Source organism: Gavia stellata, chromosome 1 (genome assembly GCF_030936135.1).
Source record: "Gavia stellata isolate bGavSte3 chromosome 1, bGavSte3.hap2, whole genome shotgun sequence".
Taxonomy (NCBI): domain Eukaryota; kingdom Metazoa; phylum Chordata; class Aves; order Gaviiformes; family Gaviidae; genus Gavia; species Gavia stellata.
Window position 1 is genome coordinate 19,738,594 of NC_082594.1, and position 27,467 is coordinate 19,766,060.

General features: G+C 37.1%; 1 protein-coding gene across 1 annotated transcript in view; it reads left to right on the forward strand.

The window, feature by feature from the left end:
* The first annotated feature begins 435 nt into the window (after window positions 1-435).
* The window catches only part of ZMYM2 (zinc finger MYM-type containing 2), a 72,504-nt gene continuing 45,472 nt past the window's right edge, over window positions 436-27,467 (forward strand). The window contains exons 1-5 of the mRNA XM_059824586.1: window positions 436-461; window positions 1,726-2,585; window positions 10,334-10,619; window positions 14,165-14,330; window positions 15,205-15,417. Coding sequence (XP_059680569.1) covers window positions 1,736-2,585; window positions 10,334-10,619; window positions 14,165-14,330; window positions 15,205-15,417 — 1,515 coding nt within the window. The 5' untranslated portion in view covers window positions 436-461; window positions 1,726-1,735. The remainder of the gene's footprint in view (window positions 462-1,725; window positions 2,586-10,333; window positions 10,620-14,164; window positions 14,331-15,204; window positions 15,418-27,467) is intronic.

Consider the following 27,467-nt stretch of genomic DNA (forward strand, 5'->3'; position numbering starts at 1 on the left):
TCTATTACAGATACACTTTTAATTATAGTTTTTTATAGTTAAGTTTAATTACTTAATTGCAGTTATGTCTGTCTGTCTCTTACCAAACATTGCATTTTTTCCATCTATCTATAAAGCATCAAACAAAGGATTCTGGAAATGTGATGTGACAGAGTGGAAAATCTAGAATAAACAGTACTGTTCCTGCTTTACTTAGGGCAATGATTGTATAGGCTGACATTATCTCTTTAATGTTGTAGGATGGTAGTGCTAAAAGTCAGGTTTGTAAATTTGGAAGGAAGTCAGTGTAATGAGTATAGCTGGTAAAAGAGGTTTGAGATGAAGAAACTGTTTCAGCTATGTAATGTTTGTTTTAACCCTGTTTCAGAACACACTGCTTTTGTGGAGGGCAGCAAGTTGATACGAGAAGAGCAGGTTCCCCACAGGAAAGAAAATAAAAACTCTTGGAGCAACTTATTAAGGTAAACAGATTGCAGTGGATTTCTGGATGGGTAAGTATTGATGAGCAGGATATTGCTACTTCCTCTATTTACCTTCCTTTATAAAGGATTTATAAAAAAGCACAGAAAGCTATTTCTAGCTGTTCACAAAAGCTGAGTGATGTCACACATTAGTGTATACTCCAAGACATACCCAAATTACTATGTAATTATGTCTGTATTTTTCTTGTTGTGTATATCAAGATCAATTTAATTTACCGATTTTTAGTACAGATGTTTTTTTAGAGAGATCTTAGGTCCTTTAGCACTGATTTTATACAGATTTGGAATGACAGGTACAGAAATCATCTATGCAGGTTGCCTTTTATAATTTTTTAATTCGTGTTAGAATTGACAATTATAAACAACAGATTCCCCAAACTGAACAATTACTGAAAGCAAACAGAAACCACCAGGGAAAGTAGCTGTTGGGAAGGAGCCTGAAGAAGCATTGCAAAGTTTTTGAAAGTTGCAGTGGAACATGAGGTAGTAAATTAGGACCTCAAATAAGCTGCCTCTGGTAGTGGCTAGAAATGAGAGGTTGCTGTGCATCTTCTGCTGCTCAATAGTGTATCTGTTCTCATCATGTGCAGCAGTTCCATATCTCTTTTGCTTACTTCTGTGTTCCAGTTATATTTGGGCTACCTAAGGAGCTTCGGCAGTGTAGGATTGGGGGAAAAATCAGTTGAATGTCAAAGTTGTTAATATGCAAAATGAAGTTGCTTTTTTTTGTTGTTTTGCTAGGCGTCTGGATATGTGCTTCAGTCTTTTATTGTATAAGTTTATCGATATTGAAACTAACATTTCTAGTAGGAATGAAATTTAATAGGGATTCAAATTTTCTTTCTTCATGTCTGTCTTGCTTTGCAGTCTAGCAATAGCAGTGTTAGAGAGCCATTGTCTACATGGTGGGAAAGGGACTGAGAAATCAGGATCATGTTATAAATACCATCAAAAATTCTATTTCCTGTGTATTGCTAAACATAATGATGTGTAGCTATTTTGTGGGAAATGTTGGTAATGGCAGTATTTTTTTGCTAGTATAGGATTAGAAAATAAATGAATGTTAAGGCATTCAAAGAGCATAGAGAAACTTTGTTTTTTCTTTACATGATCTCGGGAAGAAAACAAAGCAAAAGCTGGAACTATTAATTCTGTGGTTATTTTTAAGAACTGTTATTGGAAAGTTACATCTTACTCTGAAGTTAGGTGTGTTTTTTCTTGCTTTATGTTTTTCTTTAAACAGCTGACCTGGAATGGACACAAGTCCTCTGGGAGGATTAGAACTGTCTGAACATACTCCTGGTCTACTAGGGAATACCACCATGGCAGCAGGTCTTGCAAATGTAGGAAATACATTTGGAGGTCCACCAAGTTCTTTAGTTTCCAGACCTAATAAATTCCAAAGCTCACCTGTAGAAGATGATGATGATGTAGTGTTTATTGAACCTATACAACCTCCACAAAATTCTACGTCACTGATAGCAGATCAAAGGAACACTGCTTTTACATCATCAAAAAATGAAGAACTTCAAGGGAATGATTGCAAAATGCTTCCTCCTCCAAAAGACTTAAATTCTCAAAAAGGGAGTATAAGTGAAACTATTATTATTGATGATGAAGAAGACATTGAAACAAATCAAGGTCAAGAGAAGAATGCTTCCAGTTTTAATGAACGAAGACTTCCAGAGTGTAAAAATAGAACCAACGATATGGAATTCTCAGCTTCCAGTTTTTCAAGAAGTAAGGTAAATTCAGGAATAGGTAGTAGTGGTATAACCACAGAACCAGACTCTGAAATTCAGATTGCTAATGTTACTACATTAGAAACAGGTACCATGAGCTCTGTGAGTGATGGTCATTTAGAAAATGCTGAAGGGCGTGACATGAACTTAATGATTACACATGTTACATCACTGCAGAATGCCAACTTGGGAGATGTATCTAACGGACTGCAGTCAAGTAATTTTGGTGTTAATATGCAAACATACACCCCATCTTTGACTTCACAGACCAAGACTGGTGTAGGACCTTTCAATCCTGGTAGAATGAATGTGGCTGGAGATGTATTTCAAAATGGAGAATCTGTGACTCATCATAATCCTGGTAAGTTGCAATTCTGAACATTTCCTTAAAAGCTGAAAATAAAGAATGATTAAAATATTTTTGGCAGTGGCGCTGCTTAGTTTTTTAGCTTAACTCATATGGAAGATCTTGCTTCCCTTCATCCCCATCAGAATCTTATCTGTGACTCTGGAATAAAATATGCTCAATGACATAATGTATTAAGTAGGTAGACTATCCCAGTTTAGCAGTTAGTGACACCTTCAGATATTTTGAGACACAATTATTTGTATCTAAAGCAAAGCTGTCTTTATGACTTAAACGTACCCCTTTTAATTGATACAAATAAAGGTTAGTGTATCTATGTAACTTTTTGTACTTTTTTGTGAAGTTCTGTGACTGTATAATGCATCAAAGTTATTTAAGTATTATTTTGCTGGTCTCTTGTCTTGCCATCTGAATATAACTTGACATGCAAAAAACCTGAATTTGAAAGCCTGACCTTAAGTTGTAAGTAGCTAGTAGTCATAATTCATTGCATACTGAGCAGTTATCGATAATTTACAATGCTTAACACAATGGGGTCCAAGTTACTTGTGGACTTGCATATTCCTGCAGTAAGTTATATACACTCTATAATTGCTGTTTAGTCACCTGTGATAATACGTATTTCTTTCATACAATATTAATTAGTTTGAATTGGCTGGTTTTGTTCTATATCTCTGTGTAAATAGCAGTATATTGTCTCCTGATTTAGCAAGTAAACAGATATTGCTAAAAGCCAAATGGGGCAGCCATGAATGGTCTTCTGGAACTGCTAGTCTACAGAATTTAAGCTTTCACATAAGCAATTTAAAACGTTCCAAGTTCCAACATATGCTGGTACTCTGCTGTCCAGTTAGGCTAGAAGTGGGGGAAGAAGCCAAATTACCACTTTTGCTACAGGTTTAACTTCAGACTAGTTAGGGTCATTTTAAAAGGAAAATTTAAAACAGTTAGAATCTAGGTGCAGTAGACGCTTGTTAATGCATGATTTCCTAACTTGCTCATGTGCTGATTAAAACACATGGATTTTTTTTAACCTGTTTTTCAATGAATATTTAAATAGCACAGTTCTTCAATTTGGTCATATATTACCAAATGTACTTTTGCAAAAGTATTCATACCTTTCATGTTGTATTATGGAAATGGCAGTATGAAGTTAGGCTTGAAGTAGGATGTTAGGTTGTGGGTTTTTTGTGTTAATCTTGAAACTGATTTCAAAATTTGACTTCTGAAGTTGAAAGCTGGGAAGTTTTTCTAGTCTGGATGTCTCACGGAATAATTTAGAAATTCAGTTCCTAATGTTTTAAAACCAACATTCCCGCTATTGCTAATTGATCCCTTAGACCTGGGGTATAATAATTACATTATCACAGATGGTCAGGTATTCATGGATGAGAACTTAAATCATTTGTTACCTTAAAGTAGTGCCTTTGTTTTTCTTTGAGAAAATGCACCTTAAGAAAATCAGCATGTGCTTTCCCTTAAACTACTGAACTTTTATTTTTGGTGTGATTAACAGAGACACACCAGAATTTTGCCAGTATGAAGTCTGATAGGCTGGGACCACAGCTGTATTGAAATAGATTGAGTTCAGAGAAACAGGATTAGTGGCTGGGAGTCCTTTTAGGGCCTTGATGAAAAAGACTCCCTCAGAAGGGAGGAAAAAATATGTTTACAAGTGGATATGAGAGATGTATTTCAAGGTGTACATATATAGGATTTTTTTTATGGCTGTGGTCTTTGTATGTGAAAAATAGACCAGTGGGTTCAAAAGGAAGCAGGAAGGGCTACAACAGGTTAAAAGGGAAGGAGAAAAATACCAAACGAGAGGAATTAGAAAAATGGCAAAGAACATGAGAAGAAGAAACAAGAGGAGGAAAGAGGGAAGACAGCTATAGTGGAAATGGCTTTTACACAAGAAAAAGCCTGAGACACGGTAGGTGTGGATCATTTACAGTTTTTTGTACTTACAAAGATGTAAAGGAAAGGTGTTCAAGATACGTTTCAATTTTGTTCTTTTTCCCTGGAATTTGCCTCCTTTTCTTCTAGAAAACCTTGTCAGTAGAAGCTAACCCTGCCTATTAGAAACTTTGACAATATGACAGGAAGTATTTAAATATGTTTAACATATTCTTCGCAATTCCAGTCTAATTTTGCTAAGGATAGATTCATCTTTTCTGGATCAGTGGCATTCCATCTGTTCTGATATCCAGATTTCTAAAGTATTTTCAATAGACATGAAGATGCCTGCTTAGTTAATTTAAGCCTACTGATGATAAAAATGCTTTGATTTTTATGTAATTTGAAGATCATGGATTGAAAAACACTGCTTATAGTTCAGAAATAGGATGTAAGAAGTTGGATAGCAAACTTCGTTTTCAGATACCACAACTTTCTTTAGATATTTGCTAGTTGGCATTTGTTGAATGTGAAAACTTCGCTTAAGGACGTAATACCTCAGTTTACAGAGCAGTTTTGCAAATCTCAGAACTAGCCCATTACCTAAAGGCATTCTAGCTTGCATCTTGGACAAAACCTGTTACTCATGTTTGCTTCCTACATAGAGGATTTGAAGCCTTGAAAATGCAAACATGTATTGTTTCCTGATACTTCTTTTTTTCCCTAGTGACAAAGGAATTGGGACATGTGACATCTGTATGTTCTTAGAAAAATACTAGATCAAAACTGTTTGATATTGAGGCTCTCGCAAATACATTATATGTATTTGTGTCAGAAATAGTGTGACCAGGAGGACTAGGGAAGTGATAGTTCCCCTGTACTCGGCACTGATGAGGCTGCACCTTGAATACTGTGTTCAGTTTTGGGCCCCTCACTACAAGGAGGACATTGACATGCTTGAGTGTGTCCAAAGAAGAGCAGCAGAGCTGGTGAAGGGTCTAGAGAGCAAGTCCTATGAGGAGCAGCTGAGGAAACTTGGGTTGTTCAGTCTGGAGAAAAGGAGGCTCAGGGGAGGCCTTGTTGCTCTCTACAACTACCTGAAAGGGTGTTATAGCAAGGTGGGTGTTGGTCTCTTTTCCCAAGTAACAAGTGATAGGGTGAGAGGAAACGGCCTCAAGTTATGCCAGGGGAGGTTTAGACTAGATGTTAGGAAACGTTTCTTCACTGAAGGTGTTGTCAGGTATTGGAGCAAACTGCCCAGGGAAGTAGTTGAGTCACCATCCCTGGAGGTATTCAAAAGATGTGTGGGTGATGTGCTTAAGGACATGGTTTAGTGGTGGACTTGGCAGGGTTAGGTTTACCGTTGGGCTTGATCTTAAAGGTCTTTTGCAACCTAAATGATTCTATGATTCTGTGTGTGGTTTGGAAGATTTCTTCTGGATCGGTGTTTGTCTGTTCCCCTCAGCTAAGAATGCCTCCACTGTATGGGAAGCAGTAGGTGCATGACAGAGAAACTTCTGTCCAGCACATTAATTCAGAACCTAATGTCCCCAGTAAGCATTGGAGTACATTTGATAGAATAGTTTGGTTTGGAAGGGACCTTTAAAGATCATCTAGTCCAACCACCCTGCCACGGGCAGGGACATCTTTCACTAGCCCAGGTTGCTCAAAGCCCTGTCCAGCCTGACCTTGAACACTTCCAGCGATGGGGCATCCCACATCTCTGGGCAGCCTGTTGCAGTGTCTTGCCACTTTCATCATAAACTTATTCCTCATGTCCAATCTAAATCTACTGTCTTTCAATTTAAGACCGTTGCCCCTTGCCCTGTTGCTACAGGTCTTGATAAAAAGTATCTCTCCATCTTTCTTGTAAGCCCCCTTCATATATTGAAAGGCCACAATAAGGTCTCCCCGGAGCCTTCTCTTCTCCAGGCTGAACAACCCCAACTCTCTTTGCCTTTCTTCACAGGAAAGGTGTTCCAGCCTCCTGTCATTTTTTGTGGCCCTCCTCTGGACCTGCTCTAACAGGCCCATGTCTGTCTTGTACTGGGGACCCAAGATCTGGACGCAGTACTCCAGGTGGGGTCTCAACAGAGCAGAGGGGCAGAATCACCTCTCTTCACCTGCTGGCCACACTTCTTTTCATGCAGCCCAGGATATGATTGGCTTTCTGGGCTGCAAGCACACATTGCTGGCTCATGTCCAATTCTTCATCTACCAGTATCCCCAAGCCCTTTTCTGCAGGGCTGCTCTCAATCCATTCATACTCCACTTTGTACTGATATTGAGGATCGCCCTGACCTGGGTGAAAGACCTTGTACTTGGCTTTGTTGAGCTTCATGAGGTTCATGCAGGCCCATTCCTCAAGCCTGTCAAGGTCACTCTGGATGGCATCCCTTCCTTCTAGCTTATCAACTGCACCACTCAGCTCGGTGTTCTCTGTAAACTTGCTGAGTGTGCACTTAATCACGGTATGTCGTTGATGAAGATATTAAATAGTATCAGTCCCAGTACAGACGCTCGAGGGACACGGCTCATTACTGGTTTCCACTTGGACATTGAGCCGTTAACTATAATTCTTTGGACACAACCATCCAGCCAATTCTTTATCCATCAAATCCATATGTCTCCCATTTAACAGCAAGTATGTTGGGGGGGACCATATCAAAGGTCTTGGAGAAGTACAGGTAGATAAACAGAAGTCCATGTAGATGAGTTTCAAGTGCTTTTGGAGTGGAACTTAGGTTTTGTTTCTCTGAATGGAATCTAGTTCTTGTGCATCAAAACTGCTCCAAAAACAGAACCAACACCTTGTAAGTTGAGGATGCAGTTCAGAATTTCCCTGATCTGAACCAGGTCATTAATGCAGATGTAGGTGAATATGTTTCAAGAGCTGTATACCTCTGTAAAACTTCATTACTGTCTTCCTCCCCATGTCTGCCCCAACTTGTGCTGGTACAGTTCTTTCAGCTTTTTTTTAAAAGACATAATTTCATTGAGCCATTTTTGCAAGATGGCTCCACAAATAAATGTATTGATGCAAATGAGAGTAAGGAATCATTTTATAGCAGTTTAGAGCAGGAATGAGTATGAAAGAATGTGAACACTCTGAACAGCCATTATAGTAAAAAGAAATGGAACCTGAAACTGTACAGTCTCATGAACTTGGCCATTAAAGAATTGCAGATAGGAACCCGAAGGATAAAGACATAAGGGCAGTGAAGCATGGAAACTCATCAGGAGTCAACTAAGGAAGTGTGATACACCTTTTCAGGTCAAGGACACGAAAAACAGACTTTACAGACCCTTTGTAGAGAATATAAAGTGGAGGAGGTAACATGGTTCAAAAGTGAGATGTGATGAAGACTCACAATATAAAAATCAACATCTCTGAAGGTGTGATGTGGAAGAAGTGAAAGCAAAAAAGGAAAGGCAAGAAGATCTTTAGATGTTCTTGTGATATGTTTGTGGAAGGAGAAATGCAACAAAATGTCAATTAAGGAAGGCTGTCTGAAGCCTTAAGATACTAAGGAAATACTGAAATAATCTTAATGAGGTACTAGGAAGTCATGGTAGAAGTTTCAAACTCAAATGAGACTAGGAAACTGAAGTTTTCATGCGTGGCAGTTACACGCTGCTGGAGTTAAAGCACATGTAACTTTACTGCATGTGCTATGTATTCCTGATAAGAGATACCATGTGTGCTCCCACTTGAAACCTATGAGAGAAGAGGAGAATCTCAAAATACTTTGAGGTGTTAAGGTGCTATCAGACTATAAATATATCTGAGGTAGTAGACATAATAGCATAGCAAAGTTTGAAGAAGGCACTCAAGTGAACTTTAGCTTAAAGCACTGTGGTAACTTATCTTAGTTTGTCAGTATGGACACTCATGCCTTCAAAGGTAAACCTCTTTAATGGTTTAAAGAGGAATGTATTTTGTTCTGCTTCCTTTCCCTCCTCCTCTCACCTCTTTGTTCCAGCTCTTCTATTTACCCTCAAGCATTACAATGGGTAAATTTCCAACTTGCCTTACATGTCTGAGAAATAGGACATCCTTCACAGCTACAAAGTCACACTGGAAAATTATCTACTTTCTAAGGAATGTACGTTGTTTGTTGCTGTGACAAGGGTTTTTGGAACTTTGTCCCTAGAAGAAATAGTAAAGCTATGTAGCAGAATATGTTGTTAATAAAACCCTCTTGGAGGAAGAGAGGACTTTAGAAAATAGTATGAGGAAAGGGTGCCTTCTATTTAATGAATGATTATAGACCAAGATAATGTCCCTTAAGAATAAGGTATGGGCACTTGCTGAAGTCTATAGGTTAAGGTTTTTATTACCTGAAGTTACAGAATTTTAAATAATCTTTCTTATATTTGGTTGTTAATACTAGTTGTAATAACACTCCAGGAATACAGTGAGTTCCTGCAGTAAGACATACAAGGCTTTAGTATTTTTATTTGGTTACAGTGTATTTACTCTTTACTTGAACGTAGTAGCACAGGTACTACCAAATACAGTAATATTTATGCAGGTGTTTACTATTCAGTAAGTAACAGTGTAGTACTGTTCTAGATGCTGGGAATGAAAAGCTTGAAAGGTAAGTCCCAAGTGCTGTGACAGTATTTGGGATAGCTGACACATACTATTGAAAATGTGTGTAAGTGTTTTTTATAATGAAAAGAAATTCCTATTCAGGTTTTAATTCATGCTTAAGTAATGTCTCATTCTTGGCATTCTTCAGAAGCTCAATGTTCCTAAATTCTGGTGATAATTATTTAAAATGAAAGCTTAAATTCCAGAGAAAAGCCTAGAAATGACTTTTTACTGGGGGATTCCCCCCCCCCCAACTGTATATTCTGCTCCAAACCAAGATACCAAGCATGTAATTTAACAGAAGCATGTGATCTTTCTAGATGTATTTCTGTTGGAGAAAAAGTTTTCCTTAACTTCTTGTTATGCAGGTTACTCTGTAGCATGTTATGCTATAAAGGATCGGGCAAAGGTGACTTCGTTCCGTAGTAGTCTATTGTCCAAAAGTACAGACGGAAGATTAATGGAGTCTGGAACACAGGGACATGGATTTGTGTACTGCCAGAACTTAATGAAGTAGTATTTTCTAGGCTCATTGATTTCTACTGAGGAAGACTTGGAACTCTCATGACTTTGCCAGTTTACATATTAAGTGGTATTCTTTGCATTGAAAAGGTTATTGAGGAAAGCAGGAACTCTTACAGGAATCAATGACATAGATGCAGATGCCAGATGTGGAGCCACCGTGCTTCGCTCTAACTGCAGTATAGTTGTCTGGCTGCAGGCTGGACTAGGAAACTAGTATGGGGAAGCCCAGCTCTAGGGTTTATCACTGAGGTCGCACACATGAACATTTACAGATGCTTGTTAAAGCTTTACAACAAAATAAGTAATGAAAATCTAAGATTTCATGTTCTTATAAATTTGCAGAGTTTATATCTCAAACCTTAGTTTAGAAATTCCATGTTCTTGGTTGTTTTTTTTATTGCAGTTGGTAATTGCAGTTTTGTTTGTCTGAAGATAAAATTCCCAATTTGCAAGTGAATTGAGGTCTGCAGAAGTTGTCACTAGATGTAGGATAGGACCATCCTGAAATTTGTTCACGTTCTGAAGTTTTGTAACAATGGCGAGTGGTACCATCAAAGAGCATTTTACTTTAAACTTGAATTTCTAAAATGTCATCTTTCTTCTGCGAATTGTCAGTTCCAACCAAAAAATGATTTTATGATCATAGATCTGTGAATATTATTCTATATGTATGTACATGTCTGTTCACTTTACTGTTTGTTTGTCTGTTTTTTTTGTCTTGAAGATTCTTGGATATCCCAGTCAGCTTCCTTCCCTAGGAATCAGAAGCAACCAGGTGTGGATTCCTTGTCACCTGTAGCATCACTTCCTAAACAGATTTTCCAGCCTTCTGCCCAGCAGCAGCCTTCTAAACAGGTTAAAGTCACATGTGCAAACTGCAAAAAGCCTTTACAAAAGGGACAGACTGCATATCAGCGAAAAGGATCAGCTCACCTTTTTTGTTCTACTACCTGCCTCTCATCATTCTCACACAAACCCACTCCAAAGAAACTTTGTGTTATGTGCAGAAAGTAAGGGATTTTTTTATTTTGTTTCATATTAGCAGTTAAATCCAGTAATACTTGAGATTCTCATGCACGTATGAGAATTGCTCTGTTAATGATACAAAATCTGACTATACAAGTACTTTATATAGTGTCACTTTAATGTTGTTTGGAAATATTGACTTCACTGTGTCTGCTATAACAAAAGTCTACCAGCTTTTGAATTTGGAGTATGGCAGATTGTTTCTATGAAAGCCAATACACTAAAAATTACGGAATTTTTTTCTTTTAAAGACAAGGTGTCCAAGTTATAATATAGCCTGTGACAAGATGTATTCTTTATATTTAAAGTCGTTTATGAAAAAAGTGGATCTTCTGTTGTATAGAAAGCATTCTTTTTGATAGATGAAGATACAAAATCAAGAGGCTTTAAAAGAAGAAGCTGATACTTGCAAGAAGCTGGAAGAAATTTGAGAGCTCTTCCACTGTTGGCAGTGTGGGGAGAGGAGAAGCCTTAGACTTTTCCCATAGTTAGGGGCAACTATGGCAACTCCTGAAGCTGAAGATGCCTTAAGTGGGCAGTACAGAGGGAGTGACAAGCATACCTAGAAGTGGCTTATTCTAAATTATTGGTTAGGTTTGACTTGCAATTTTTCATTATTTTCCAAACTTAAAATAGAGATGTCTTCCCTAATTGTACTATTGTAGTGTTAGGTGTACAAAACAGCTGTACTATCTTTTTCTTTCAGTGTGCTGGTTACTGAGATACTTGCACTTTTTCATATTTTTTCAGTAAAGTCTCAAATCTAGTATACCCAGCAATGACACTGGTTAAATGATGAATTCTTGCTGAACTAAAGAAGGCTTGCAGTAAAGACTGCCTTCATTACTGTATGCTTTGGAGAGGGTGCTCTTTGCTCAATCACATATTTAAACTAGTGAAAAAGTTTTACTTCAGTATGCAGCATAGTGGATTAATGGCTTATATTCAGATGAAAGCTACTGATCGGAGTATCTTTTATTTTTCTTGAGTCTCAGTAAAATTAAACAATAGAAGGTATTGATACCCTGTGTATTCCTATGTTGGTACACTGAAAACCTAGCAGATCTAACATATTTTAGCTTTGTTAAATACATGTAAAACTCAAATTCTCTCAACCCTTGCCTCTACAGAGCTAGTTAAAAGTACTCTGTACTCCTTCTGTTGGCTTGTACATGTTTATACACTATTTTTTAGAAGTAATCTGGTGACTACCTTATTCAGCTAGCTGTATTGTAGATAAAGATGAAGATTTGACTGATCTTTGTATTTCTGACTGAAATCTTGAAAATTCATGGCTAAATCTGTGCTTTCTTGCAACTTTGGAGATACTTATCTGTGTACTGTAAGAGGCTACGTATAAAACTGCCCTAAGTGAAAAGGCTTTATTTTTGAATTATGAGGAAAAGACCTCATTTCTAGCTTTTGGGATTACTTAAAATAGTTTGTTTAGTGTATTTGATGTCTAGAGGACCTCTGTGAAGTCACCTTTGACAATTTTTGAGGTGATGTTGGTCTTTGCTCTTCCACTAGTATGCAGTTGCTTACTCAATCACAGTTAAATAGAAGGCAGTATATGCATGAAGTTATTCCTCTGTAGCACGGCTTCGTTGTGAAGCCCAATCTTAGCCAGGCTTTTTTTGCTTTATTGACAATTTTTTGCTACCTGGTGGTAGCAAACTCTTTGCTCCATACTTTCTTCTGTGTTCCTTTCCTACTGAAGCAGACATAAGATTGTCAGATTGCAGTTCAGTGAAAGGATAAGGGAACTCTAGCAAAATCCAGGAGATCCTGAATGTAGGTTGCATAGATGATAGTAGTTGCTATGTCATAGGTCAGGCTTTCAGAGGTAATGCTCAGATTTATCTTTACATATGTAGATTAATTTAAGTGGAAAAAGTGAAGCCTACAATTATTTGTTAAAAAAATTGTATAATCCCATTTGAAAAGTCAGAATTCTTACGTATTTTATTGTAAGCCACTTTTCTAGAACTCTTCTGAACCTTTTGTAACTACATAAACAGCATAGGAATTACTATAAGAAGGAAAGTATAAGAAATATCTGGCATCCTCCTTAGTGTTCATAGTTTTTATTGACTTGTATTACTCATTTTGACTTGTGTCCTTTGATACAAGTTAATAATGTTTAGAAGTCCTGGTGGAATCCAGCCAGAAACTGTAAGCTCCTCAGGGTAGGAGCTCTGGCTTTGTTTTGCAGAACAGAACTGATAACACACGCCAATACAAATCCTTACTAGTTTACCAAAGGGCAAGCCAAAATCTGCTGACTTTCCTTTGATGGAAGAAGGCAGGTTTGCAAGTGTTGATATCCAGGGGTGGTACAAGTTTATTTTCAAGGGATTCTGTCTAGGGAAGTATAACAGCATTTTTCCAAGGTTTTCCACTCATCCTAGTTTTAGGGCTCCTAGGTATGAGTGTCTGGGGCATGTCTTTTCCAACTGGTGATCCATCATGATGTCAATACAGATCCAGACATGCCCAATCAATTTTTAATTTCCTGCCCAATAGCATTTCCTGTATGTTGATAATAGTTTTTTTACGTAACAGGGTAGAGGGGGAGGGTTTTATTTCTTCTCCTTACTGCTTCTACTTTATCGTATGTGATAGTTTGGGATTAACAGTGAGACTACGTTAGAAATGGCCTTAGAAGTTTGGGAGACTTGATAACAAAGGTGCACTGACAAGCATGGTGTTAGCGACTTTGCTAAGTTTGCAGCATGTGCAGCATACAACTGAAGATCAAGGAAGTCTAGAATTAACTTCAGTGAAAAACAGTGTAAGTCAGTTTGGTTAGAAGAAGGTTTATTCTATTTCAGATTAATTTTATTGATGGTTGCTTGTCTGGCTTAATGGATTAAATTGGTGCAGTTCCATGGGCAACTGCATCAACTGTTTAGGTGCTTTGGAACTTTAAAGTAATGATGGCATTAACTTTTTAAAAATTTTAAATTATAAAACTTCTAAGCAAGTTAGTGGTAGTTTTTTAAGCTTTTTGGATGTATTTATGAGAAAACAATCTTCTCTCCTCCCCTCATCCTATCCTGAGATTAATACTGGAAATGGTGGAGTTACATACAAATAAAGACCATTTCCATGTCTTTTGCTATAAATTTTGAATTTTTTCATATGAAACTTAAGTGTAGCTTTTGTGTAAAATGGCAGAAGGGCTAGTTTGAATTTGCTGTGTTAATTTTTTTGTATACGATTGAGTTTGCCACAGCTAGTACCTAATGGTGCATTGATGTTACTTAGTTCTAGAATAATGTAATGGGAAAAAATAAACCCAATCTAAACAAAAAATAGGTTTTTACGCAGGAAAGACATGGTACTTGCAGAACTTGTTAAAATATTAAACTTAGTGTTTGATATGTGAATAACAACTACACCCACAAAACTGGTTTGAAATGTAAGCATTAAAAGGAAGGATGAATCTTGTAAGATGTAAAGTGTTCTTGTTTAATGCATATATGTATGTATACACAGGCACACTAGAGGTTTTTTTGTCTTTCAGAGATATAACAACAATGAAAGGTACCATTGTTGCTCAAGTTGATTCAAGTGAGTCTTTCCAGGAGTTTTGCAGTACATCATGTTTATCCTTCTATGAAGATAAACAGAATCCCTCAAAAGGAGTTTTGAATAAATCAAGATGCACTATCTGTGGTAAACTAACTGAGGTCTGGTTGACTGTTTTTTTTTCCCTCTTATCTTTCTCAGTAATGACAATATTAATAACTTATATTCTGAAATAAGAGTACTGAAAATAAGGAAATTTAAAATATGATTCAGTATTTTCATATGCAGTGAGATATTAAGATACGCAGGCTTAATATTCATGAAGAGCAACTGAAGGAAGAAAGAATTCAAAGAGGTTAATATTTGATTTTTGTTTCAGAAACTTGAAATGCCTTTTGCTGATATCTTGTAGCTACTGTCAACAATTTTTAGGTGTAGAATCTTGTAATTATAACCCAGATCTCCCATGTAGAAGAATTGCTGTTGAAAAAAGTAAAGATGTACTGTATTATTTACTTTATTTTTACTCTATATTTTGAAAGACTGTGCAAATGTTTTTAGAGATATGTAGAATATATGTAATTTTAAATTCTCACTAATGTATTAATTTACTCTTGATGCCGTTACTGGGCCCACCATAGTTTCAGGCTACTGCTTTACACAGCATATGTGTCTGGCCAGTCTTAATATGCCATGTTGTTAGCCTGCAAATTAAGTATTTTATAAAATTACATAAATTGACCTCCTGCTCTAATATGCAATTATTACATCCTTCCCTGTGATCTTTGCTTCTAGGCTACAAGAACAAATGGGTCCAAGATTTTTTTTCTAGAATTTCGGAGACAACAGAAACACCAATTTCCTTTTCTGTATTTCATGGTCATTGCAAGCATCTCTGTTCTTAAATAGTGAGCCAGTATAATCTGGTTTTAGTTATTGTACTTGAATGTAAGACTTTTGGCTTGTCTAGTAGTTTCAGGCAACTTTGTGCTTGTGTGGTGATAGAATACATTTTTTTTATTTTTTATCTTTTAGATTCGTCATGAAGTTAGCTTTAAAAATATGACTCATAAGCTGTGCAGTGACCATTGCTTCAATAGGTACAGGATGGCAAATGGTTTAATAATGAATTGCTGTGAGCATTGCGGGGAGTATTTGCCCAGTAAAGGAGCTGGAAACAATATTCTTACTATTGATGGTCAGCAGAAAAGATTCTGTTGTCAGAACTGCGTTGGTGAATACAAGCAGGTAATTACTTCTTTACCTATAGATTAAATAAGTATTAATAATCCTTAAATTTATCCTGCTATTCATAACATGGCTTTACTTCTCATTAGAAGTCTTAAGAAACAAAGGCTTTTAAAAATGAAATTAATTCCAGAGAGGGCGGACTAGCCAGAGTGGACCTTTTACTACTGGCTTTTTTGATGTTGCTGTAATAGCAATACATGTTTGTTATTAATGAAAATATAATTAAAATTAAACTTTCTGTTAATAATTTCTATTTTTTTCTAATGGGTGTCTCATTAGTGTATTAATAGCAAGCCTGACACACAAGCTTACTGGTCCTTAAGTGATGTTCTTTTTTAGATACAAAAGCTCGCTTGTATGCGATCGAAACACTCAAAAATGTGCAGAGCATACAGATCGGACATTGCTGCGAGAATGCTCTAATGGATTACACATTGTCTGTGTACCTGTACTATGTCTAGTCTCCTTCCCTGTACAGCACAGGATTTCAAAATTTATTGTTACTTTCATCCTTCCACATGTTAAATTTTGTGCTTTTATTTTCTTTACTTGGTTTGTTTTTTATTTATTCTTAAGACTGTTAAGATAGTAATAATTGTTGTGGTTAAAAATAATTCCAAATCAAGAAACCTGATGCTGATGTCTTTTACATATTACAGAGCCAGCTTAGCTCTGAACCATTGCTAATGCTGGCTGGAAGGTTTTAAATGTTAATCACACTATTTATGGTATAATAGGATAGCTCTGAAATATTAAATATTTTGGGGTAGCATATGCAATTTGGGGATTTTTTTTTTTCTTTGGTCTTTTTGCTTGGTACATTCTGCTCTGAGTTCGTAGGGATAGTGTTATGAAATCTGAAAGTACTGTTTTATTAGCAAGAAAATCTTTGTCTGATTTTGAAGCTCACACTTGAATATGGGAGTGGCCCCAGTGCTGCACATTGCTTTGGGTTCTTTCTTCATTTCTTTCCATTTTTAAGAAACCAGTGATCCAAGAGAAAAGGGAGTGCAGTGCTGAATGTTTTTAAGTTCTTTAATGTTGCATCATGTATGTTTGTATTTTCTCTTTGGACATTCAGTTCTGATACTTTTGGGGATGGCTGAAAGTACTGTTTTATTAGCAAGAAAATCTTTTGTCTGATTTTGAAGCTCACACTTGAATATGGGAGTGGCCCCAGTGCTGCACATTGCTTTGGGTTCTTTCTTCATTTCTTTCCATTTTTAAGAAACCGGTGATCCAAGAGAAAAGGGAGTGCAGTGCTGAATGTTTTTAAGTTCTTTAATGTTGCATCATGTATGTTTGTATTTTCTCTTTGGACATTCAGTTCTGATACTTTTGGGGATGGCTCTTCTTGTGTATGTGCAATGTGCAAACAGCAAATCTGGAAACATGCATATGTAAACAACGTAACTGAAAACGTAACATAAGCATTATTCTTTTGTCACAGCTATACCAAAAGGGACAGGATAGGTTTCCAAGATACTAAAAACATAGTCATGCCCAGAAGCCATGGAAAGACTTGAAGAAACGTTGAATACTGTCTCTCGAAGAAACAAAAAGGCATGAAATTAACTTTGAACTTGAGACATTCCCACACAACCAGTGTAACATGCACTGCACACGGAATTATGAAATGAACATGGAATTTTGAGAGGTCAAATGATACATCTGTACTTAACTCTCATTACAGACTGTACTCTATATTTGTTCAGATATTTTTGTATTTTGTGTTTAGATATGTATTTGAGAATGAGAAGGATATGGGTAGCGAGTTGTATGTTCTGGTTTGATTTGGGGTGAAGGAACAGTTTGCAGTACCAGGAATCTTCACAAGTAGTGTTGGGTATCGTGTGTTATTGTGAGGATCCTTAAGAGAACCTTTAAAACTGAGACGCATTGTTTTGGTCCATTCAATTCTGACAGCAGACTGTATTCAAGCAAGTTCTTACATCTTTTGTGGAAATATTTGGTACTGGGGAACTGTAATAGGGTGTGAGAAGCTTAATTTCTAGTGCTCATGTGCATCTGGTTTGGAGTGGTGATTAAGTGTAATACTTAACTGGTAGGTTTCAAATGTTCCTGGATTGTGGGGGTTTTGGGGTATTTTCGATATTAAGAGAAACTCAACCTACAAAGTCAGGAGATGTTTTAGTGTATGTTGTTGTAGGTGCCAAAGTTGCTCAGGACACAATTATTTGAGTATATTTAGTTGTCTAGTAGGATTTATTTAGGTTTGAACTTCCATTTGTTTTAAGGTTTTTTGAACTGAATGTATTCAAGGAATTCCTGTTTTTATAAAAGGAATTTAGACTTCGGAAAATGTGACTGACAACTCATTGGGTGACAATTGGTAAATTGTAGGTTGCTTTATTTAGTTGTAACAATGTTTTCTTGGAATTTTTTTATTAGATCTTGTTTTTAAAGGAGAACTGGTGAAGGAGAGAATATGGGAGAGTCACTATTACATACTGAAATAAACTCCATCGAATCAATAATACAGGAAAAGTTGATGTATCATTTGATTAGAGCATTGTGTTGTACAACTGATTATCGTGTGTCGCGTAACAGTTTTAGCAAATGTTTTCTTACAAACAGTTGTAAAATACATAGGTCTTACTGGTATGAGCTTTGTATTAAGCAGTTTATACTGTAAATGTCATACACGTATCAATATGCTATACATTTGTAGTAGTAATAAATGAAAACTGATTCTTATTACTTGTACCTATCTATATACTTGATCCCTATTTTTTTGAATAAATATTATACTGATTTGAACAATTCATTTTCAATAACTTATCATGGACATTTTTTCTTCCTGGAATGAAAAAATTAAAATTGTGGGTAATAAAAATTACTGTGGCTCTTGGAATGGCCAGTGAGTGCAAATAATCCATCGGCTACACAAGGCTTCTTTCCTCTGCTTTAGACTGTTGGTGGGAGTAAGAAACAATGTTATTCCTGGTATGGGGAGTAGGTTTTTTCTGAAGCGCGTAAGTCACCTTTCAAGGTGATGGATGCGCTTGGCTTTCTACGTCCCAGTTTCAGAAAATGCTTTAAAATGGAGACACATAACCTTGAGCATTGCATCCTGTGTTTTGCTTTTCTGAGAGATGATGGCTGTTTTTTCTTACCTAAAACTGAAGTAGTTACAGAGCTTAGGTTTCTTTCATAGAAAAAAGCTAAGAAAAATAAATAAATAAATTATGTAAGAAGGTTTAAAAAATTAAATAAATAGACATAGCCTAACTAATGCTCACTGTGGTTATATGAAAGAGCATGTTAATTTCCTGATGGCACAACAGCCATTCATGAAGACAGTTAAGTGGAAGTCAAGATTTTTTTTAAAAAAGAGAAAACAACAATAAAACCCTTACTCCAAAAATTAAATCACTGTGACAATTCAGATAAAATGTCAAAACAAAACCCTTATTGAAAGTGGTTATTTTTTTAAACCTGAAGACGACTACCACTTCTAGATCATAAATTCTTTACCTGTTGCGCTGAGGTTCAAACTCTTTAACATGTTAGAGGGGCAGGAGGGACTTAAAGAATGATGCTAAACAAAACGAATTAAACAAAAAAAAAGCTTGAACAGAATGAGATCATATGTGACAAGGAGTTGGCTAAATTGTCTGTGTAATTGTGCAAATAGTGAAATATTTTATTTCTTTGAGTAGGCATTTCATGTAATTAAAATGACAACCATTTTAAAAATTACTGATTATTTAAAAATTAGTATCTATGCAACAAATTGAAACAGACCCCAAATATGCCAGCCATGAAGAAATATTAATCAAAAGCACATACATCTGTTGTTCCAGTGTTTTGTTTTCTGATACTATTGCATATTTTCTGTCTCTACAAAATTAGTTGACTTTCTTTTCAGGGCAGTTGCAGTGTTGTTTGTGTCGGGGTTTGCTGGATCTGGGTACAGGCTTGACAACCTTGTTCTAAGGAACAAGTGAATTCTGTGACTTGGCTTGTGCAATGAACCGTACCTTTTAATTTTCAGCTGTTCAACTAAGATAAAGCTGAGTCTTTAGCTGCTTTGCTTGCTGGCCGAATCGGTCCACAGTGTTCTTGATTCGGACATGAAAGCATTTAATGCTTTACTAGTTGAAAATGTTCCTTTACTTTTTTTTTTTTTGCTTTGTTGCTTTAAATTTCTTGTTAGAATATGACCTGGGATTTGCTTGCTTTGGGTGTTTCTTAAAAGTTACGGTCTTCATGTGCTGTCAAAAAAGGGGAAAGGAGCTCTAGCTATTTCTTCATAGGCTTCTTAATAGCTCTGGAATGAAGTGAGTACCAGGTGAATGCAAGCCAAATGAGTATTTTCCTAGTTGGAGAGGATGGTTGCAGTGTCTTTTCACCTAGTGAAAATTTTCCTTCAGTATTGAATAGAAGTGCATTTGATTGACTTCCTTGAGTAGATGAAGACTTACTACTGAATGTGCTTCGAGACTAACCAGGCTATGCCATCCTTTTAAGCTATTAACTTACGAGCAATAGAAAAAAACGCAACCTAGGCAGTTGTTGCTTCCTTGTTTTGAATTCTGCTCTATGCCACACAACTGCTTTTCTAAAACTCTCTTAAAACTCCTTTCATCCTCTTTATCTGTGTGCAGGGGTTTAGGAGCCTTCACTGTATACAATAACACGTGTCAGCTCTGCAACTTATGATTCATTGCTTATGGAGAGTTTGTATTTAGTTTCACAAAATGTATTTTTATCTACTGGTTTAAATCTCACTGAATGCTATGCTAAAACGTCTTGTCATATAGCACTTCAGTGGAAGCATCTAGGGTTTTCAACTTTGTCTTGTCCCATGCGGTGTCTGTTCTCTTTCTGGGCTGCTTTGCTGTTAAGAGATCTGTCCTTCTTTTTATTTTGATAGTACAATTAACTGCAAAATCTGCTGCTTCCTGCCGTTGTTACTGCTTTGTAAACTCTTGTTTCCCCAAGTGTCTGTTTCAAGAGTAAGCACTGTTGACAAAACCAGTAAGAGTTGAACAGCTCCTTAACATTGAAATATTAGAAATACTGACTTTTCAGTTATTTTCAATTTTGTTTTTTAAATTTCTGGTCACTTTTAAAGAGAAGTTCTATGGTTTCAGCCAGTTCAAACTGTGGTTTAATAGTGGAATCTCTTCCTCATATGGTAAACCACTTCTGTCTCACTTGAAGTAATACTTAGTTTGGTATTAAGTAATGGCTGATAATACTGAAGTCCGATACTGTGTACACTTCTACAGACAGAGATAGCTAGATGCTTTTTACTCCATCTACCATGGTTGAATGACAGAAATCTTTATCCACCAAGAAATACTCAATTCACCTTCCTTCCTGCTTAGTGGTGTGGGGGTTTTTTGGAGGCCTTTTGGTATTTATGCCTCTGGTTTCTTGCGTTTCTGATGCAAATCAAGTTCTTCTAGAAACTATCCTGTTCTTCTACCTTTTCTTCTACCTTTTATTTACTCCTGTTTCTGGAACCATTTATTTTGCCATTTCTGCTTCAATTGTCTGTCTTCAGCTGTAGAATTTGCTGCTCTTCAATAACTGTATAATCAGTTTCCTTAAGCACCTGAGTATCATTCATAGTAAGTGTTCAGGTGTTGTTTTGTCAATATTTCAGAAGATAAAATGGGATAGGTATAACGGAGATGTTAAAACAGCTTTGAAGTTCTGAAGAAAAGTACTTATGGCAGTCAAAATTGGGAGGTGCGATCTGTATGGGAGCGATCTGTATTAGGAAGAGAAAGCAAGGAGGTGATAAGACTAGGTATCAGAGTTAGGACAGATATAACCACATCTGTGCACTGCTGTACCTAGAATAATTGAACAGGATTGAGGGTAAGAGAGAGAAAAGGCAAAACAGAAACAGCTGAAACATTCACTTAATGTAAGAGTAACTTGCCTTTTGAGGCAGGGGAAGAAGGGATTTTCAGCTCTGCTTTTCTTGAAGGTATGAAGGCAGGTGTCCTGAGAGCGGGAACAAAACTGGCAAAAAGAGGGAGCACTGGCAGTTGGAGATGCCAAAAAAGTTACTGGACAAGTTACTGATTTGGCTGTTTGCAAGAGTTCAGCTGATGGAACATAAACACAGATAACTTGGTGTTCAAGGGCCACAAAAACCAATTATTTCAGCTTTTGCTTTTAAGTCTTGGGCAAATGCTTTTGAGGTGTTATTAATCTTAATCTCTTTTGTTGGAGCAGGGAAGAGTTTACAGTGGTTATTTTGGGGAGGAGAGATGATTTGGGTGCAGTATTTCAAAAGACTGTATAAGTAATACAGTTTCTTCTTTCTTTGCTGTTACAGATTCTGCTGACATCTGGCTCTTTTCTTAAACGTGCGTGTTGCTTCTGGTTCCATCCAGACCATCCTCCTTTCAAATACATCTGAAGTAGTTTAGCTGCTATTTTCTTGATTGCCTTACTAATGGATTTCTGTTACCACAGAATTCCATGTAGTGCTTTTGTACTTACAGAAAATTCCTATCTTCTTTCTTCTTTACCTTTCTATTTGAACACAGTTTGACCATCCCAGAATATTCTTTTCTAGAAGATATCCTGGTATTTATCTTACTGCTAATCTGAAGCTGTTACTTTGTAAAGCTACCAGAGCAAAGTTTGCCTGGATTGAGAAGTATATACTGATCTGTTTTACCATGGACCATGTGAGTTTAACTGCAAAGCATTTTCTTCAAATGGAAACAAATCTTTGGGCTGCTATGTAGTGTTGTAGCAATCAGCTGGTATTCTGGTGTTCTCAGTCCACTGGCCCTTGCATGGGAGAAGTTGTAGCAAGAATGCTGTCTTGCACTGTAGGCATGTTCTTCATTCTGGTCTCATTCCTTTTGAAGGCACATGAAGCAGATCATACTGCTTTTTTTTCAGCCAAGAATAAAAGTCTGTAGCACAGATGCCTAGATGCAAGGCACTAACAGCTTTATTGAAATACTCTTGCAGCCAGAAAGTTCAAGAACAGAGACTTTCATTAGTTTCAGTTGCAAACAGAAGTAAGGCTTACTTCTAAAATACCATGAAATTACAGTATTGGTCTGATACTTATTTTGGGGCTTCATCTTTCTTCCTAGTAGGATGTATGCAAGATGAGCTCTAGACTTCAGCTTTCGTGATCCTTGCAGTAAGATGGAAGATAAAGATTCCTTCTGAAATGATTGTTGCTGATAATGACAAGAATCAGAAACCCTCCAAGTGAATTTTCTCTTATTTCCAGGAACTTGGATTTCTGTTGCAACAATACTTGTATTGCTGGAATATACCCCATTCATCTGTTTTGTCTTGCATTGCGATAGCTGCTTTTGTAGTTGCCAATTTGAGTTCAACACTGTCCTAGTGGACAGAATGAAGATTTGAAATGTATATAGAACTAGTAACTTGTAAGAATTCTCAAATTGTGTGAAGTGTTTTATAATACGTCTTTTCTCAGTTATCTATCATGAGATACCTGTCATGAAGTAGACCTGATTTCTAGGATTAAGTCTCTAATAGGTTATACAAACAAGTCATGAAAGAGTGAGTGAGTTTAGAATCAAATATATAAGAGCAGAAGAATATTCAGGCTTCTGCATTTTTCTTAGACTTTATGCTTTGGAAGAGGTCAAATCCGCAATGGGATCTCGCTAAAATTAGGTCATCTCAATGTAGAATCTAGGTGGAGTAGTGAGGGAGAGGTGTACTCAGACTACTTTGCATCAGGCTTCCCCTCAGAGGGCACTGGGCCATTATTCTCTAGAAATTTTGCCTCTGGATTAACTTAATTTTTTTTTGTACTTAGTAATCTAATTGATAGGATTTTCTTTACTAATTTGACAGCAGTGTTTTTACTTAACATTTTCCTTAAAATAGCAGTCCTTAAACTTGCATATATTTTCATAGGTCACTGTAGGTTGAATTTGCCAGAAGTGGTGCATGGAAGGAAAATCCTTGATACTTTCTCTTGTGGATTGGGTCTGAGTTAATCCATCTTGGAAGGAAACATGAAACTGAGACTAGTTTGAATGTGCAGGTTTTTGTCTATAATCACTTCTGCTTACCATTGAAGTATCATGGGGAATGCAAGAATAAGCCAATACTTCCTCTGGAATGGAAGATAACTACCAAGAAGGCAGCTGTGGAGAAAAAGACTTGCGTGTCCTGGTGGACGACAAGTTGAACAGGAGATAGCAGTGTGCCCTTGCAGCAAAGATGGCCAACTGCATGCTGGGTTGTATCACAGAATGCTTGAGGTTAGAAGGGACCTCTGGGGGTCATCTTGTCCACCCCCCTGCTCAAGCAGAGTCACCTGGAGTAGGTCATCCAGAACTGTGTCCATTTCAGTTTTTTTAATATCTCTAAGGATAGGGACTCCACAGCCTCTCTGGGCAACCTCTTGCTATATTAGCATGAGTGTAGCCAGCAGGTCAAGGGAAGTGATTTCCTTGCCGTGTCCCCCCCATCCTTCTGTACTTCTGAGGCTGCATCTGGAGCACTGTGTCTAGTTTTAGATTGCACAGGATGAAAGGCATTGACATACTGATGCAAGTTAGTGGAGAGCTACCAAGATGTTTAAAGGGCTGGAGCATATGACATAGGAGGAAAGGCTTGGGAGACCTTAGTTTGTTCAACCTGGAGAAGGCTGAAGGGGGGTCAGTTATCTAATGGGAGGGTATAGAGAGGACAAAATTGGATTCTTCTAAGAAGTGCACGGTGGAAGGATGAGAGGCAACATACACAACTTGAAAATGAGGGGAAACGTGATTTAGCTAGAAGGAAAAGCTTTTTTTTCTTGAGGGCGGCAAAATCCTCCAGACAGGTTTTGGAATGCTTGTCCTTGGAGATGCTCAGATTTGACTCAACAAGATCCTGAGCAATCAGCTCTGCACCTGCTTTGAGCAGGAGGTTGCACTTGACCTCTGGAGGTCTCTTCCAGTCTACATGATTCTGTGATTCTATACTTCTGAAACAAAGAATTAAGCAGTGATGTATAAAATAAAGAGTCAGGACGTTCTGTATTTTTTTTGCTCCCTCTTTACTTAGTCAGCAATGAAGATTTTGGTATTCTTTGTTCTGTTTTTCTCTCTACTAGTGAAGTTTGTTCTTTTGTCTCCTGACCATGAAATATCGACAACAGTAATGCAGCTTTACATTTTTCTTAATTTCTTTTCTGAATACCCACTTCTCCTAGAGGATGGTTAAAATATTCCATTAAAAAGAAAAATCTTGTGTAATAAGAAGATAAAAACAGCTATTCTGGTTCTGAACAGGGATCAGACTCTTGCAGTGTATGTAAGTGGGCATGCAAGGAAGAGTAAGAACAGCACAGGTACTTTGGATATCTTCCCCTGAGCATACTCTTAGCTTCTGACCCTCTAGAGGTCAGGGGATTTCTTGAACATTATGCGATGCTCCTGTATGCTGCTTTTAGTGAATCTCTTCAAGTGCTTGCCCAGTCTCCTTGTGAACACATACAAGCAGTTTTTCCATCCATGACGCTTTGGTAAGAAGTTTTGCTGACCTGCTGTTTGTTATGTGAAAAGCTGCCTCCTGTTGTTGGTTGTGAACTACTTCTGTTGATATTCATATGATTTCCCATAGTTGTTAATACTAGAAAAGACAATGAACAGTTGATCCACAGTGCCCCACATTTATACCATTTTTGGTTCTGTCATTATCCTCTTAAGTTACCTTGTTTCCAGGCCAAAAATCCTTACCTCTAAGAACGCACTTTGACCCTATGTATTACTGTAGTTCTCCTTACTTTTAGTGAATTTTCTGTTTTGTTTATTCCAGCTAGAAGAGTACTTCTAGGGAAAGGATTCTCAAATCTTTCTCTACAGAATGAAATTAATACTGCAGATTCTTAGAGATGAAAGACAACATGTTGTGATGAATGTGAGAGTAGAAATGTAAGTTACCCAAGAACCTTGAGAAGAGTGTGTCTTATCTGGAAAGTTGACGCTTAAGATGTCCCTGCTCACTGCAGGGGGAGTTGGACTAGATGACCTTCAAAGGTCCCTTGCAAGCCAAACTATGCTATGATTCTAAGAACAAGAGAAAATTCTTGGTTTGTATTAGGGCTACCTAAAAACATAGGGGATAGTACAGTACGAGGTTCCCTGATGTTGTCAGTGGAGGAAGCCTTTGAGTTACATAGACTATTTTTGAGACACCTGTATAATGCTGATTGATTAAATACTTCCAGGTATGCTTTAATCTTTTTTATAACAGTGTTGTACTCCTTGGGTTTTGAATGGTTTTAATATTCAAACTTATAAGTTTGGGGAGTGCTGACAAGAGTAATAAAATGCAGGAAAAAGTTCAACTTGAAGGAGATAATGATTACGAGGTTTGGGGAGCAATAAATTTGAAGAGGTTTCAGGCCTTTTAATTTTTTTTTTTCTTCACTGGTGTCCTATCTCCTTCACTTGTGTAATAACAAGTTGAAACTTCTGATAATGCAGAAATGCTCAAACATTCTTCTGAGTTGCTGTGACAAGAATAAAGTGAGAGCTTTGCTGTTAGGCTTTTGTTTCTACCCAGAGAATCTTCTGCATCCTTGGTATGTTTTTTGGAAATTCATGTTCTTTGTAATGTTGATAATTTAGATCTAAGTTTGCTAGATTATTACTAGATACTGGCAAAGTTTCTTCATGTTGCTTTTAAATCTGAAAGATCTAGGATGAAATCCGTAAACAACTCCAGTATTTTACGGATGTTTGAAATTTGGAAGTGGTGGACATGATGCTGCACTGCACTTTGTGTGCATCATCCTTTCTTGACATCAGTTAAATAATGAGATACTTGATGTTGGTTAGCAAAAGCTATTTCTACTTTCAAGGGATTTTTGTTGAAACGTGTGGTCTGTTGACACAATGAATCTTTTCTGATTATGTTCTGATCAGCTTACTATAAATTAATTCATTACAACCTGTATTTTCATCTTGCTGTCTCTTGAAGTCATCATGGCCTCAGTTTGATTTTTCTTTCAGACCTAGAACTTGCGAAAGCTTCACTTACCTGCGCATGGTTTTCTGATTATATTCCTGAATGCTCTTTGTTAAGCTGTTTGTCAGCATATTTGCACCAGTGCTTCTCGATTCACATTTTGGTTTATTCTAGAGGTACCAAGGCTATCTGTGCATGCAGGTTTTTTGATGGTTGTTGTCCATTAAGCTTGTTCCAAGAAGTCAAGTCCTCCGTAAATTGTGACCTCCTGTGTTCTCACTGGTAATATAACTTGAACTATTCTTGATGTCCTGCTTTTGTCTATTAGCCTGTCAGAGGAGATGAATGTATATTGGAAGAATAGCTCCAACTCATGGAACGATATAACTGCTGCATTTTGGTCTTGGTACTTAGTGTGAATTTTGTCAATATTGTGGCTGATTAGGAGGATTATTAGGTGCTGGGTAAAATTTTTAAAGGCACACAGAAAAAAATGAAATAAGATGGGAAGGAAGGATCCTGGAGTTGCGTAAAATAACCTTCTCTAGGTAGGAGCTTGATATCTTGACACATACTCCTTTTTGGAGGAAATCCACAGCAAAGGTTTCATCAAAACAACATCTGGAAATTGTGAAGTTGTGTGGTATCTTGAAATTTTGCTGGTCTCTGCAAGATGCTACACCCAATTTGTGGCAGAGGCATGTCTATTTGTACGTTTTTGTGTACATGTTTTAATACAGGAAAGATGATACGTGTTATAAAACTGTAAGTTTCTTCTCTGGCTGGCTGTAAGACTGGATTTAGCTAGTTCTCAAATGTAAGTAGTTAAAGATAGGACGAGTGAAGATACCCACTGAGGCTTCTGTTACTCTGAACAAAGTGAAGCATCTATGAAACATGCTTTGCCTTTCCTTCCCTCTTCAATCCTTGAGAAGAGGGAAAGAGGGAGAGGTAGTGCCAAAATTATTCCTCAACAGAAGGGAAGAAATCTTAAGTGCCTAAGTGTCAATAGGGTATTTTCTAGTACTCAATAAGAAGAGAGTCTGTCTGATAGGAGACTGGTCACTGTTCAGATGAGGAATTCTCTGTGATCA